This window comes from Epinephelus fuscoguttatus, linkage group LG3 (genome assembly GCF_011397635.1).
Source record: "Epinephelus fuscoguttatus linkage group LG3, E.fuscoguttatus.final_Chr_v1".
In the NCBI taxonomy this organism is placed as follows: domain Eukaryota; kingdom Metazoa; phylum Chordata; class Actinopteri; order Perciformes; family Serranidae; genus Epinephelus; species Epinephelus fuscoguttatus.
In genome coordinates this window covers 41,831,145-41,847,742 of record NC_064754.1, presented here as the reverse complement: position 1 = coordinate 41,847,742, position 16,598 = coordinate 41,831,145, and the positions used below count along the sequence as shown (strand labels likewise).

Sequence of the window (16,598 nt, the reverse complement as noted above, 5' to 3'; positions counted from 1 at the left end):
CAATACAGTGCCACCACATTGGTGTAATGCCACAATTACGAATGACAAAAATCAACTAATACCACTTTTCCACCAAATTAGCACAGGTTCAGGTTCAGGATTCTTGAAACCTTGGTGCTATCTCGCGAAACAACGTGTATTTCCACCAGTTTTGAGCCGTACCATTGTTATCATGAACCCTCAGCGGAGGGTGTTGCACAATGTGAAATGAAAGTAAACAGTAGTAGCGGGAAATCGGATCGCATCGGTTACCTGCAAGCTTTTGTTCTGTTTTTACTGATATTTGTTTTTACCCAAAAAACAAGCACGGACCAACTAATGATGATGAGAAGACAATTTTTTACTTTACTTCTCAATCCTCTCACACTCACACTCATGGAGTTCATCACGGTTCACACGGGTTCAGGTCATGCAAAACCTGTCATTTTTTTTCACTACAGCTGGGAACCAGCTCTTCAGGTTTTGAAGCAATTTATTTTTGGTCAAAATGCTCCCAACGGTTCATAATTAGGTGTGCAAACTGGAATTAAACCTATTCCATGAAGGTGGAGTAGAGGTATAAGTGCGATGCTTGTTAAAAAATAGTGTTTTCCACAATGATATCCATCAGAGTTTTGTCAAGAGCCATAGGTGAAGATGAAATCTGACAGACAGGATACAGGACAAACTGCAGTTTTACTGATTAATGCTCATCAGAAGCTTCGATCTAGACTAATGACTATTTTAATTTTCAAACAAATAACAATAATATTCATTAATAGTTGCCTACTGTAACTGGCAAATGGAAGTTTATTTAATTCTGTGACTTTGTTATTTTTCCCATTGCTTCTCATCATCTCTTTACATTGTGAATGGACTGGAAAATGGAAACTATACTCCAACTCCAGTTTGAGGCTGACCGCTGCCAGACCGGCTAACAAACTGTTTGCCATCACTTAAACCATCTTGTGTGATCTCTGTTTAACAGAACAACTGCAGATGTACAATTACAGCAATAACAAGAAGGCAATGCTCGCGTGTGTCAGTTTGTTGTTGTGTCCCTCACCTCGTGGTCAGGAGTGGGTGAGGGGCTGAGTGAGCCCAGGGAGTGTTTACGTGGTGTGGAGGCTGTGTGGTCGCCCAGGGCCTGGGACTCTGTCTGTCCAGGGGGTGCTGGGCGGGTGGCAGGCCTCTCCCACTGGGTGGTGCCTGTAGGAATGTGCCAGTAGTAGATACCGGCCATGTCTGTGATCTTCTTCCATCCTGGAGGCAGGTCAGGGTCTGTCTGGAATGATTGTTCACTCCAGATATCTGGTGAAAAAACAGACACACACATTTGGATGGTTTGTTGATATCAAAGGGGAAAAGGCACAAATACAATAAAGTGATAGACCTCTGTGACTGCACACAAACATAGAATATAAATGTTTCTTCCATACGGTCGATTTGGCCCCTGTTAAGTGGAAGTTAACCCTCCCAAACTCATATACTGAGTGATAATAACAGCTGACTGGGCTTACCAGCATCTGCTGCAGCTGTCCTTTAACAATCCATGTCTTTCCACAGACAACAACTGGGTAAAACATGTTACAAGCCGTTTTTATGTTCTGCAACACACCCACGCACATATCTTAAACATTTTTAAACATTTTGTAATAACAACTTCTAAATATACACAAAAATACACAGAGGCACAGGCAATCCCTCTCATATTTCCAACAGCGAAACATATATCAGATGCAGTCCAACTAGCAAGCCCAAAGCAGAATTTAAATATTAAGATTTATGCAACATGACACAAATGAGGACTTATTATTCTCTAGCCCTCGTAATTGTATTAGCTTCTTCTCTGAACCCAAACAAATCTGCTCTCTCATTTCCATGGGTGTATGATCTGTTATGGCTTCTTTAATTTACTGTTTTTTATCAGCTCATAAATCAGAAGTTATGTCACAGACACAAGATTTATAATCTAGAAATGGGTGGAGTAACCAGCTGCCCGGGATGATGCCACATGCCTGATCATCTCAAATATTCATGCCAACACAACAACAACTCCCCCCTGCTAAAACAAGAAATGCTTTCTATGCAGAGCAGAGCACTCACGTTAGATAGAGGTCAAAGAGACTTCTCTGGAAAACCTCTAACACTGAAATCAAAACATTAGAAATGGAAATGATTTCAGGAAGCAACAAAAACAGAGCCAGGCACATCATTTGCACCATTTCTTTTTTAAGATATGCACCAGGTCTGCAGCTATACAGGTTGCTGCAAATAAATCAGCCTCAAGTCTTAATTTGAGTACATCTCTTCTTTTTCTGTACATTACAAAGTTAATGACACGTTGCCAGTGATGGAAATGAAAGCACTAAATGCTGCAATCTCAATTTATGCTGCATGTCTCACTTTGACAGTGAAGCTTAACTTTTGGCAGTGTGGGTGAAATCGTTCATCCCTGTTGTTTATTTGTTTTAGATTTACTTACTATACACATGTGGAAACAACATAATTATTAACTTATACACTAAAAGTTACATAACTCCATGGACTACTTAATATAGTGGAAGGACAGGAAATATTCATCTTAAAATGAAATTAATATATTCCTGCACAAACTATTAGCTCTGGTCTAGAAGGCACACGGCACTTACTGTAATTCAAAAACCAGAAAAACACTAAAGGTTGATTAACTTAGACGTATTGGCTCAGCACGTATGGATTCACATAAAATTTAGACTTCCCTTCCCTAACAGAACACCGTAGCAGCATATAGAGCAGATGGCTGTTACCATAATTTATTTGACGGTGATAGAATGTAGAGGAAATACAGCATTTGCCTTGAAAACACCCACACACACACACACACACACACACACACACACCCACACGCACACACGCACACAGGTCCTGTGTGGTGATGGAGTCAGAATACTAATGCTGTATTTCTACTGCATGATACGGCTCGGCTTGAATCACTGTTGGTACCAGGTACTTTTCTTGATTTTGTTTTCCACTACAGACAGTACCCTGTCCATGCAGGTGGGATTCTTGATGACTGTTAAAGCAACGCCATGTAAAACTCATGTGAAACTGGTAAGGCTGTAAACTTCTGGTCGGCTGGTCCATTGGTTGATTGATATGCTCATGTTCGACCAAATTCTCATTGGTCAGATGGCCGGTGGTGTTCTGGTGCTGGTTTTCTTTTCCACGCTGTTGTTAGACACTTGTATTTGTCCTTTGTGATGGCTGGTCTTTGTCCCAACCCTTCTCCACACGAGCGCAGCATTTTACACTAAGTTAAACATTTTCCAACTCTCATCTTTAATCGAAAACAGATAAATAATCACCAAAGACATTCAATGCCAGATTTATCATGATGGAATTATTTACTAAGTCTCCAAAAAGACACTGCAGTTCAAGACTGGATTATAAATTCCTGAAACAGATACGATCATACTGGAGCAATTGTTGGAGCGGCAGGATGGCTAACCTTAGCTCCTGAGCTAAAAATAGCGACTGTCTCTCTGGCATGCAGCATTACAGAGATATTTAACATAAATAATGTTATGTCGTATATGACATCGTCAACCCAAGTTTACTTCTATGAGGTCCAGGTTGTCAGATTTTTCAGTCCCGTTCAACATTTAGTGATGAAACAGACTTGCACACACAGCTCAGGTGGAAAAGCGTTACAGTGCGCAGTTTATTTTCAGGTAATATTACACTTGAGATCACATTTATCTTTTACTCGAGGCATTCCACCTGCCTGAACAGAGTTTACTTGCCCTGTGCTAGTGTTAATGTCGAGCCCTGTGACAGGAGAAAACAAACATGAAGGACACAACACTACCAGGTACAGTGCTCTCAGTGCACCATGGCGATTTAGTTAATCTAGAAATAAAGTGCAGATAATTTTCCCCCATCGACCAATTGATTTCGGTCATTGAATACAGCCCTAGAAACCATGCTTAACTAAAGACTCATGACTTTCTCCCTGATGACTTTTATATGTGTGTGTGTGTGTGTGTGTATATATATATATATATATATATATATATATATGTATATATATATATATATATACACATATACATACAGTACAGGCCAAAAGTTTGGACACACCTTCTCATTCAATGCGTTTTCTTTATTTTCATGACTATTTACATTGTAGATTCTCACTGAAGGCATCAAAACTATGAATGAACACATGTGGAGTTATGTACTTAAAAAAAGGTGAAATAACTGAAAACATGTTTTATATTCTAGTTTCTTCAAAATAGCCACCCTTTGCTCTGATTATTGCTTTGCACACTCTTGGCATTCTCTCCATGAGCTTCAAGAGGTAGTCACCTGAAATGGTTTCCACTTCACAGGTGTGCCTTATCAGGGTTAATTAGTGGAATTTCTTGCTTTATCAATGGGGTTGGGACCATCAGTTGTGTTGTGCAGAAGTCAGGTTAATACACAGCCGACAGCCCTATTGGACAACTGTTAAAATTCATATTATGGCAAGAACCAATCAGCTAACTAAAGAAAACGAGTGGCCATCATTACTTTAAGAAATGAAGGTCAGTCAGTCCGGAAAATTGCAAAAACTTTAAATGTGTCCCCAAGTGGAGTCGCAAAAACCATCAAGCGCTACAATGAAACTGGCACACATGAGGACCGCCCCAGGAAAGGAAGACCAAGAGTCACCTCTGCTTCTGAGGATAAGTTCATCCGAGTCACCAGCCTCAGAAATCGCAAGTTAACAGCAGCTCAGATCAGAGACCAGATGAATGCCACACAGAGTTCTAGCAGCAGACCCATCTCTAGAACAACTGTTAAGAGGAGACTGCGCGAATCAGGCCTTCATGGTCAAATAGCTGCCAGGAAACCACTGCTAAGGAGAGGCAACAAGCAGAAGAGATTTGTTTGGGCCAAGAAACACAAGGAATGGACATTAGACCAGTGGAAATCTGTGCTTTGGTCTGATGAGTCCAAATTTGAGATCTTTGGTTCCAACCGCTGTGTCTTTGTGAGACGCAGAAAAGGTGAACGGATGGATTCCACATGCCTGGTTCCCACTGTGAAGCACAGCACAGCTACCACAGCATCCTGCAGCGACATGCCATCCCATCCGGTTTGCGTTTAGTTGGACGATCATTTATTTTTCAACAGGACAATGACCCCAAACACACCTCCAGGCTGTGTAAGGGCTATTTGACCAAGAAGGAGAGTGATGGAGTGCTGCGGCAGATGACCTGGCCTCCACAGTCACCGGACCTGAACCCAATGGAGATGGTTTGGGGTGAGCTGGACCGCAGAGTGAAGGCAAAGGGGCCAACAAGTGCTAAACACCTCTGGGAACTCCTTCAAGACTGTTGGAAAACCATTTCAGGTGACTACCTCTTGAAGCTCATGGAGAGAATGCCAAGAGTGTGCAAAGCAGTAATCAGAGCAAAGGGTGGCTATTTTGAAGAAACTAGAATATAAAACATGTTTTCAGTTATTTCACCTTTTTTTGTTAAGTACATAACTCCACATGTGTTCATTCATAGTTTTGATGCCTTCAGTGAGAATCTACAATGTAAATAGTCATGAAAATAAAGAAAACGCATTGAATGAGAAGGTGTGTCCAAACTTTTGGCCTGTACTGTATATAAAATCACATTTTCACATCACTGTATCACCGTTTAGACTAATCCGATGTTTGTAAAGTCTGTAAACACAATGATTGAACAAACATTGCTATTTCTTAGCCGTTAGTGGTATCTGTAATAGGTAATAACTCATTAAACGGTCTGTGATTTTTTTTTTTTCCAGCAGATATCTTAGTTACAACATGACTGAGCTAGCAAAGCAGTTTTGCGTTGCTATGTGTGGTATTTATTCAGTTTTGGGAAATCACAATGTCTAGAAAGCATCAGTGGCTGCAGCTGACAGGGACAGCTAACACTAGCAGCAAAGCTAACATCAGGACGTCATCTGTTAAAAGCCTCCCGTTGTCGGATACGACATGAAACTACTCCAGTTAGCTCAATAATGTTGTAACTATGACATCCGCTGGAAAAAATATTTTCTTCACGGATGAGCACACGTTTGATAAAACGGAGTTTAATCTCTCGGCATCCATTTTCAAGCTCTCTGTGTGTTTGTTTCCTTGTGGACGAGAAAAGGGGGAGCGCACATTTCCGAGAAGGCATGTCCTTTTCAAAAATACAAGAGCTGTTACTTTGTTGCCGGCCGTTTTCGCTGGTGTGTTAAACACACTTTAGAAAGGAGTGTCCCCAGACTATCAGAAAGCAGAGATCTCTGATTGTCTGGTGGCGAGACTATAGAAACCATGGTGACATTATTTTTAGTGTGACACAACCTATGTTGCTCCATCCTGCTCTCACTTGATCTTTCCTTCTGCAACCGATTAGAGGAATGTCTATGCTTCGTCAGTTGACCACTGTGTGGTTCTGGGTCAAGTGAATAAAAATGTTGCCATCACTACTGTCATTTGCTTCACTTATAAAAATGGTGGGTTCGTGCAGGATGTCCCGCGTTGCGCTTATTTCTGCTGAAATCGGCTCAGCTCGCTTGGAACTTCAACCAAGCTGGTGCCAAAAGAAGTACCAGGTATAACCCACACCTTTTGTTAATGGAAAACTCCCCCCAAAAACACGTGCCAAAGCAAGTTTAGTCGAGCTGTGCCGCACCATGCAGTGGAAATGCAGCTTTATATCACTGTGTTTTCTGTCCCTCTTGGACTGGTACTACATGTCTTGTCATCTGAAGGTTGCAGTTTCCTGGCAGTCAAGCCAGCTGACGCATACACACATAGAACAATTGATGGCTTCTTTGTGTGTGTGAAGTTGATGTAGTGGCAAAGGTAGTAAAGACGATACGAAACTGCATTAGGTGGTGTAGCAACTCATAAAGGTGATATAGGCTCCAAGGGACTGGTCAGCTAGTGCCGTGTGTGTGTGTGTGTGTGTGTCTATGTATGTGATTGCACAAAGACTTCTCGAACTGCTGACCATGCTGATGAAACACAGCCCATGGGCCTGTCGCCACGACAGCAGGCCATATGTCATCATGACGACTGGGTTGGTCCAGATTAAGATGGAATTCAGACACAGACATACACACACAGACACAGACACAGACACACAGACACACACACACACACACTTATTAAGACTTTGTTTATTTAATAAAACACAGATCACCCACAAAGCTAAGCAAAATGCGCACACACGTTCTTGGGGGAGCAGACATCCCTTGGGGTTTGCGACTGTGCTTTAGAGCAAGGAGCTGTGAAGCTTTGCCTTCTGGGAGTTGCAGTCTTTTATGAGCAAAAAATAGGTCAGAGCAAATAAAAAACTACAACAGAAGGAACCTGAGTGTCTATGCCTGCTGTGAGCGAGAAGGAAGATGGTGACTCACAGAATGGGTGCCAGTATGAGATGAACAGACTGCTGGATGTGGATTAAAGCATGTACGTACACAAGGAAAAGAGAGAGAGAGGGAGAGCTCAGGCTTTTTTAGTGCTCTGCCTAGCTTGGCTCGAATGGAATATCGTGCCTCGAAGTTGGCAGTGTCACCCACTGCGAGCACCGTGGCAAGTGTGGAATTAGAGGGAAAAGCTTTAGCATGCTAACACTGAGGCTAAGAACTGGCATGCACCTATGCAGCATGTGGAAATGGGCCACAGCAGAGCTACGTAGCAGTTAGCCTGTGATAGCCTCGGTTAGCATGCAGCTCCATGCCAGAGTAGAGTTGAGCGGAGGGGGGAGGGGAGAGCAGTGAGCTTGTGGAGCAAAACACATACACATGATCTGTCAAACGACACCACACAAACATCCCACCGCGACAAGACTGACACACACATTCACTCACAACACACACACAAATACAGCATGCACGGATCAGACTCCTGTTGCAGAGATTTAGAGAACGATACCATTACAGAGACAAACTTCTTCCCTGTGTTGGCAAATATACCCATGCCTGTGCACACACAGACACACACACTCAGACAGCGTTCAAACTCTAACCCCACACTGTAGTTTCCAGCCGACAGATGCACCTACCCTCGTAATTGACAATCACAATGGCCAGCATGTAGTCTTTCCCCAGCATCATAGTTAGCTAGCTGCCTCTCATACAGCAAAACCCAGTGCTGTAACCAAACAGAGAACCCCAGACAGAGATAGAAAGAGAGAGAGAGAGGGAGGACAGAGGACAGAGGAGAGAGGGGGGGACACTGCAAGAGAGGGGAGGCAGAGAGGCACGGAGAACATGATGTGAAAAAGGAGGCAGAGAAGAGAGGGAGAAAAGAGTGAATGGAGGGGGAGTGCAAGCATGAGCAGAGAGAGACAGTGAGAGAGAGTGGGAGAGATGGAGGTTGTGTATCCCCTGCAGCTGAGCTATGTTTGCTGTTGTTGTCTCTCCTTCCTCTCTATCTGGAGCATCAGCAACATCAACAGCTCAAATAAGCCTGCCCTCCCTTTCCTGTCCTGAGACAAACACACACACAAACAACATGGAAAGAACCTAAAAATCTGGCATCCTTATCAAATGTCTATGTTTATCACTTTCCCCCCTCCTTCCCACCTTCCCTGTAGCCTCTCTTGGTTGTCCTGGCAACCCCAGATCATCTTTCATTCAGTATCATATACAGTGGAGGTGCACGGAGGAGGAGCAGGGATGTATACAGTAGGGCTGATGATGGGAGAAGACACAAGATGCCAAAATGAACACAGAATCTCACGTGCTGCACTTATCCACATTCAACGAGTGTTTCCTTGCTAGCGTTGAGGCCCAGACAAACCAACTGACTTCAGAGAAGTAGCGGCAATGAAAGTCGATTATTGCGTCGCTTCATGTTACCGGTGTCTCAGCCAAATAGCTGCACATGAACATACCGTAAAGACTACGGCCAACAGCCAACAAGCACGTACGTTCTGCACCTGCGTGAGAGAAATAACTCCCCACAGCAGCAGATGACGGTAGTGTAGATTCATGATTCAAAAAGGGAAACCAGAGGACTGTCATTATGCTAGTTAGCACATTAACAACACAATCCAATGCTGAATTGGAGTAATGGTGCAGGACACACTGCATCCACTAGGGCGACAGATCCACACCGATGGCCCAACATTGATGAACAGCCGACTGTCAGCGTGGTGTGTCAGGGCCGTTACAATGCATGCTGTTGTGTGAGAATGCAAAGGACCCCTTTAAATGACCTTCCTAAACCCATTATATGCGTGTGTGCATGTGTGTGTGTTTTGGCCCCTCTGTGTGAAAGCAGTGTCGTATTGGCCCTCTAACCCGCAACATCCACAGAGGAATCTGACACACACCTGGGAAAACAACATGGCTTTGTCAATGTGAGAGAGAGAGAGAGAGAGAGAGAGAGAGAGAGAGAGAGAGAGAGAGAGAGAGAGAGAGAGAGGAGGGCGCCGCAGTATGGGTGACTGTGTGTTAGATATTGATAAATTCAACATGAATGATGCCAGAAGCATGATTAGTGACTCTTTAGCAAATCCTCAGGGGACAATACGTCTTAACTAAAGACTGTAGTGCCACCGACATCTACTTTTTGTCCCCCTTCCTCGGCTTGTCAATGCGCACACTGATCTACACAAAACATAAGGCTCTCCCATAAGAGAATTATTACGTTGGAATATAATTTTAGACAAGCAAGAGGAAATTAGGACAAGGAAACACATGGAAAGTAAATTCTGACAAATTATGGACAAGCTGCTTGTAATCATACTTGCAGAGAAATGAAATACACAGATGCTCAGAGCCTTCGATTTGAAAGGGACAGTGAGTCATCAGAGAGCTGGAGGAGAAGCACTCTGGGAGAAAAAAGCAGCGACTCAATGCTCAACAGCTCAGAGCACTGCAACTATCACAGAGTGTGAGAGGATGGTTTACAGCTGAGCTCACGTCAGAGGTTGGGGCGGCTGCTTTAGAGGAGATGGATGTGTTTCATATGTCTTACAACAAAGCATGAGGCAGAGAGTTTTAAGGGCCCAATTAAAGTGAACATCCAGATTTTTACATAACGCTGACAAAGAAATACAAAGACTTTAACGGACCTTATGCAGAGGTAGGCAACAAGCAAGTTTAAGAAAGTAGAGGCCCACGACAGGAGGTGATGACTCAGAGGAATTAACTTCAGTTAAAAATTCCACCCTAAAGTTCTGCATTACTGTACGCACTGTATCATCAAACAGTGTGGAAAAACAATGAGCATAGTCATCCTCAATTCAAGGTAATTACACTGATAAATAATGAAATATGTAATGAAGTTAAGACATATTTGTGTTCTCAGAAGATCAAAAGATGGAACCAATTCCTAATAACTGTACAGTAACTTCATTTTACAGCTCAAACAATTAGTTGATTAATAGACTTAGGCTCAGGCTAGTTTTTGAACTGTCAAGAAATGTGAAGACATCACTTTGGGATTAAAGGTATATTATGCAAGATTTTACAAAAAAAAAAAAAAATGTATAGACTCCTACAAAAATGATCCCTATCAATCATCATTTATGACCTACTAGAAGTGTGTGGCTGTGTTTTTTATCTGCAGAGACTCTGCCTGTATTTTCTTATTTTCTTCTTGTTTTGTTAGAAGCGAGACGTTTATAGGCGTGAAACCCCTGAGCAGTGTGCAGGCGAGGTCGAGACTTTGTAAAAAGGTAGTGACCAAGTAGTAACAACCGGCATCAGGACTCAAGGCCCAAAAACCCTCAAATATAACAAGGTGAAGCATCAGGCAGACAAAGCTCAACTCAAAACATCTCACTGACTTTTTCACTGTCAAGCACTTGCGGAAAGGATGAAGAGCGACGCAGAGCTAACCTGGTGCCAGCGGTTAGCTTAGTTAGCCAGCTTAAGTATCAACTTTTCCATTACAACAAATATAACATTTCTACAACAAGCAGGGTAGGGAGGAGGGCCCAAGTTTAAATGTTGGGTGCTTAAAAATGTTAACCAACAATCCCTGCATAGCACACTTTAAGCAAGTTCTGAGGGGCGTTAGCATACTTCAGTATTTCTTTTACATTTCATAGATCAAGTTTAGATGAAAAATAATAACCATGAGTTGCATCTAAATATAGGTATAGGGACAGTTTTGGGTCATATTCTGAAAAAGATGAATTTCCTGCTAAGCCGTTACAACGTCTCATGAAAATAGTCCACTAACATTCCAGTTCACATGCAGTCGTGCATACTCTGATTAACATACCCTATGATGTTTTTTATCAGATCAAAATATGGAGAAGTGGAACAGCTGGAGCCAGGACTTTTTCAAAGTTTTCCACTGATGGCAAACTTGTTTGGCTGCACAAACACAGCCTCCCTCTTTCATTCCTTCAACCACCTCCTTGAAAGGTCAGCAATGCAGTATTTGCACATTTCCAAAAACCTATTGATAGCCAAGTGTTTCTAAATGTTTACAATTAGGTGTGTTTTTCCTTCAGACCAGAAACATGGGCTTTTCTTTTGGACATAAATCTCGACTCCAGCCTTGCAAACTGTTGGCTTGTTGGTTTCCGTAAAATACCCAGAGCTGCCCGTAAACAGATAAGAGGCCGTGTGCTGCAAACTGCAGTAAAAACCCCAACTGAGACGCATAATTTAAATGTGGTGTATACATGTCCAAAGAATGCTCCTAAAGCCAGAATAATACCAGTATATCACACATCTTAATCTGACAATGCTACACTCTGAAAAAGGCCTGATTCACAGTATCCAAATGGAATATGCTGTTTACATGATCCCTACCAAATTTTCAGATTCTGAATGATAGTGGAACATCAGTGTGCATATAAACACAGTCATTGTATGCCCATCAAGATGGGTTGGTTAGAACATCATACAAACGTGTAACACTAAATGAACTGAAGTGCATGTTGCACCAACAGACCTATGGACAGAAGTGGGATGCAAACCTAAGCTTTTCTGATGGCACCCATAGGAACAGGTACATATGGAAATGCTCAGCTGTAATGCTGTCTGCATGTGCGTGTCCAAACTGTGTCCTGCAGTCAATATCTGCAGATTGCAAATGCTTATATTCTCAGAAAAAGAATGATGAAAACCAAAACTAGGAAGGGACAATACAGAGGATTACTGGGAGCTAAAGCCTCTCTCTTGAGTATCAGCTCTAGAGGGAAAAAAAAAACAAAGACAAAGTGAGAGACACTGGCAGCTACAGATTTTGTATCAACTCACAACTAGCCTTCAAGCCCTTCTCACGCACATTCAGGACACAGCATGAAACAGGACGCAGCTGATCTAGCTAGCTAACCACCCATGAGGTTACAAGGGCACTTCCTGTCCCAGAGGGATTCTGGGAGATTTACTGGAGGCTGGAGTGTTTGTTATTCTGTTCCAGCAATGTCTGAGTTCTGCACACGCACACACACACACACACACACACACACACACACACACACTTGGGTCACCATAAATGGAAACATGTCATCAGCAGAGAGGACGGTGAAACCACCACATAGCACACAAGAGAAAAACATCACACACCAGAGGAGCTGACACACACTCACATGAAAACTATGCCAAACATCAGCAAATGACAGTGGCTGTGAAGTGTACTTCTGCAGTATGTGTTGTGTGTGTTAATGTGTGTACCTGTCTCCTCTGGGGAGTTGCTCTCCTGGGACAATGTGGTCCAACTCAACTCTTCATCACTGGGGTTCAGATTCTGGATGCGGTTCAAAGCACAGTCTGTCTTTGCCCCAGTCCTTCTGTCCTTCTTCGTCTCTGGAGAGGAGGAGGAAGAGGAGGAGCAGGAGGCCACAGAGAGCAGGGGGGTGTCCTCTGGGCTGACTTGCTTAGGTGGGGAGGGAGGAGGAGGCACCGGAGAGTCCTTGCCTGATTTGAGGAGCTTGAGGTTGGAGTGGAGGTCAGAGATGAGCTCCAGACCTGAAGAAACTTTGTGGTTCTTCACAGGAGACTCACTTTTTATCATCAGTAAAGGTTTCTTCTCCTCGTCTTCCTGCTCCTCCTCTGCCACCTCGTCCCCATCTTCCTCAGTCTTCATCTTTGACATCATTTCTTTCTCAGACAGAATGCTGATGTCATCGCTCTCCTCAGCCTCATTGTTCAAGTCAAAGCCTGAATCTGTCGAGTTGCCGTTCAGTTTGAGCTCCGTAGTCGTGTTAATGTTACAGTCTATGTCTGATTCAGTTTTCTGCTCGGGCTGTGCGTCAGTGTCTGTGTCTGAGTGCAGTTCAACGTCTTGCTCGATGACATCATCCTCTCGATCATTATTGGTGAGAGTGTGACTGTCATCCTCCTCAGCTGTGTTGACATTGAGGTCATCTGCTGTACTCTCTGACTCCAGGTCCGTCAAGTCAGAGCCGGTTGTGTTTTTGTTGTGATCCTGACCGGCCTTGCGGAGCTGGTTCACTCCGTTCTTGGCTAATTTGGGATTGTTGGGGGTTAAAGACTGTGATGGGGATGATGGGGATGATGAAGACGGGGCTGCCTCTCCGAGACCCATGGCAGCCTGGATACTGGTAAGTGCATACTTTTTGCGACACTTGGGAGGCGTGGCGGAGCCCTGTTTGACGACATCACTGCTCAACAGCTGGTTGTGTGAAGAGCGGAGGCTGAGTGAGGTGGGAGGCGTGGCAGCGGGGCCGTTACGATTGGTCACATCTACTGACATCATCATGGCACAAGACAGATCACCTGAAAGAGGAAGACCGGGGGAACAGGAAGTGAATACATTAAAATCCACACATGCATTTATGTTAACACAATATACTGTAACTCTGTAAAAATTAACAGACCATTTTCTGCCTAAAAAAACGAATACAATATTATATCAAGTTAAACATGTAACGTAAATAAAGAACTGCTATGGCATCAGATGGACTATTAACATATTTTTTTTTTATCAAACTGTACAAGAGTATGCAAATATTCATGACTGGCTCACTACATGGGGAGAATTACAAAACAGGGGCCTCATCACAGAAACTTTCTGAGTTTCAAATCCTATCCTATCTCAGTTTAGAATGACATTTATGATTTTTGATATTACAGAAACATGTTTCCTAATTGACGTTTGCTAAGCCCCGCCCCTTTGTGATTGTCCATAAAGTTGTTAGTTGTTAGCTAGCATGGAGCCCACACTGCTACTAACTGTGCTATCTGTAAATATATATAATTTCAACTCATCCTAAGGTAAGGAAAACCAACAGTTCTTAGTTTAAAGTAACTATAAACTTATGAAACATTACATTTCTGCTTATAGATGCCTCTAAATTCTACACACCGGACCTTTAAGGTAGGCAGGCAATTATGATACTTTTCTGTAATGAGGCCCCTGATGTGCAAGTTTATAATCATTAAAGGTGCAAAACGCCTGTGGAAAGAAATATATCCGGGCATGCAAAATATGCAGTGTTTACTATTAATATTTAATCTTAATTGAAAAAATGCTACAATAGTTGATAACAATGACGCAGCCTGGGGCTGTTTTTCTTTTAGTTTGGTTCGTACATTGATAGAAACCTAATTAATCATACCAGAGCCTTAATCAGACAGAGGTCAACTGAAGTCTGCTGAATGTATTAAAACATCCTTAAAAAGGTCCAGTAATATTCTGTTGTTTCTTTCTTGGGAACAAAACCTATGAAAAGACCTAAGCAACTAACAACTACTATTGTCTGCGTAGCTAAAGCATGATGCCGTGTATAGTAGTGTTTTCCTCCTGGTTTCTGGTGCTGTAAGTATTAATGAATGCACCAAATCCACAACTGAAAGTAGTACCCAACAAATACATGATTTAGTCCTGTTTGAGCATTGGTTGCTAAAGACTACATTACCCAGCTGTTGTAGGAAAACCACAGACAGGGCAGGAAGGCTAGAATGTATTGAGATTGAGAAGGACAGATGCAGCACTGGTTTTGGCCTTTTCAAGGGATTTGTTGACATTAACAAAAATACAGACTACTGGCAGGCGTATCCTTTACATTCCTGAGAGATAGTCCTGCAGAGCAGGGATGGGGAACCACTCAGCATGAAGAGGTACGATTATAGAGGTTTTCATTCCTACTGAACACTAAACACAGCATGCGTGAAAGCATGTTTGTGTGTGTGTCTGTGTGTTGTACCTGACAGGAGGTCAGTCAAAGACTGCCGCTGGTCACGGCTCAGGGTTCAGTAGACTCAGCTGCAGATCTGAACACAACAGAGGGAAAAAGAAGTAAAAGAATGATCAGACGAAGAATGCAAAGAATCCTGAAAACTTCTCGGGTTGCCCTCGGAGACCACATTCATCCATGTAGAACCCAACTACAGCTGGTTTCTATGGAGACTGCATAACACTGAAAGGCAGTGAGGGAACTCTAAACACCATCAAAATCATAGAAATTATAAAAGAGGCATTCAGGAGTGATACACAAAGAAGTAGTCAATTCATAGGGATTGTTTGTTTGGTGAGGAACTGTTCCTTGTGTTAATGCACATCAACTATACCACATGATCGACCACTGAATGCACGGAAGAAAGGGTTTTCCCTGTTCATCAAATTCTAAGGTGGCTTTCCAGAGTATTTCTGTATTTTGTATTTATTTACATTTCATTTCCTGTTTAACAGTGAAGCTACAGGGGTACTTAACACATGGAGGGCACACAGCACACAGAAAGGTGTTGCCTATCTGGATATGATATAATGTCTTCTCTAAGTTTTAATCAATCAGTTGTTTATTATGGACCACATGGCTGAAGTCAGTGGAATTTGTTTTCAGTACAGCGTGGTGGGTAAGCTCAATACATATCAGTGTCATTTACAGACAAATAACATCACATCACATTAGTCACATGACATTACAAGACAAAATTCACACACAATATGCATGACTGACATGAAGTTCCAGTGCAGTATGACTGTCAGTCAGTGCATTTACATGCACAGTTAAGTCGAGCTACGATTATAGCTCAACTAGGGCATTTAATTGGTGTACTGTCCTTGTCCCAGTATACAAGCACAGGAGGGGAATCGATTTATTGATCTAAGTATGTCTGACTCCGCTACAATAGGTGGTGATATGCCCCCTTTCAGCTTGTTAGTATTGGACATTTTTCGGGTTGGCTTATTACATCACAGACCAAACAATCAACCAACAAGTTAGCTATGGTTAGCTAGCAGCAAACTTGTACCATGGTAGACAACTTTACGGCTCTGTACATTTCATCCGTCCAAAAATGCATGGCTCTGGATGTAGATTCCGCCATGTTATTACCTGCTTCTTCTTCTGTTTGAAAATGTTTTGTATTTAATGCTTTCGACAGCGCCTTGGCTGGTTTGGGTCCAACTGACTGTTTACATGCAGAAGTAATTTGACTCCCAGTCTCATTATCTGAGTGTGTTAGTCCGACTTTGAGAAATTCGATTCGGTACGATTTCAGTCAGGCTTACGTGTTTACATGTACTTTAAAAATCTAGTTTTAGTTGGACAAACACAATGAATCAATGTTCTCTAATGTCATGTAAACGCACTGAGGGTTTGCGAGAGGTGATCAGAGTCCTTACTGCAGTGGGGAAAAAGCTGTATTTGACATGGGATGATTTGATGAGCAAGGACCTTTTT

At 42.6% G+C, this 16,598-nt stretch overlaps 1 protein-coding gene across 4 annotated transcripts in view; it reads right to left on the bottom strand.

Annotated features, from left to right (window-relative positions):
- The window catches only part of apbb2b (amyloid beta (A4) precursor protein-binding, family B, member 2b), a 72,148-nt gene that overhangs the window by 29,848 nt on the left and 25,702 nt on the right, over positions 1-16,598 (bottom strand). For all 4 annotated transcript variants that reach the window (XM_049572666.1, XM_049572669.1, XM_049572670.1 and 1 more), the window contains exons 3-5: positions 15,120-15,186; positions 12,625-13,689; positions 1,046-1,290 (exon numbers count right to left, since the gene is read on the bottom strand). In XM_049572666.1, coding sequence (XP_049428623.1) covers positions 1,046-1,290; positions 12,625-13,672 — 1,293 coding nt within the window. In that variant the 5' untranslated portion in view covers positions 13,673-13,689; positions 15,120-15,186. The remainder of the gene's footprint in view (positions 1-1,045; positions 1,291-12,624; positions 13,690-15,119; positions 15,187-16,598) is intronic.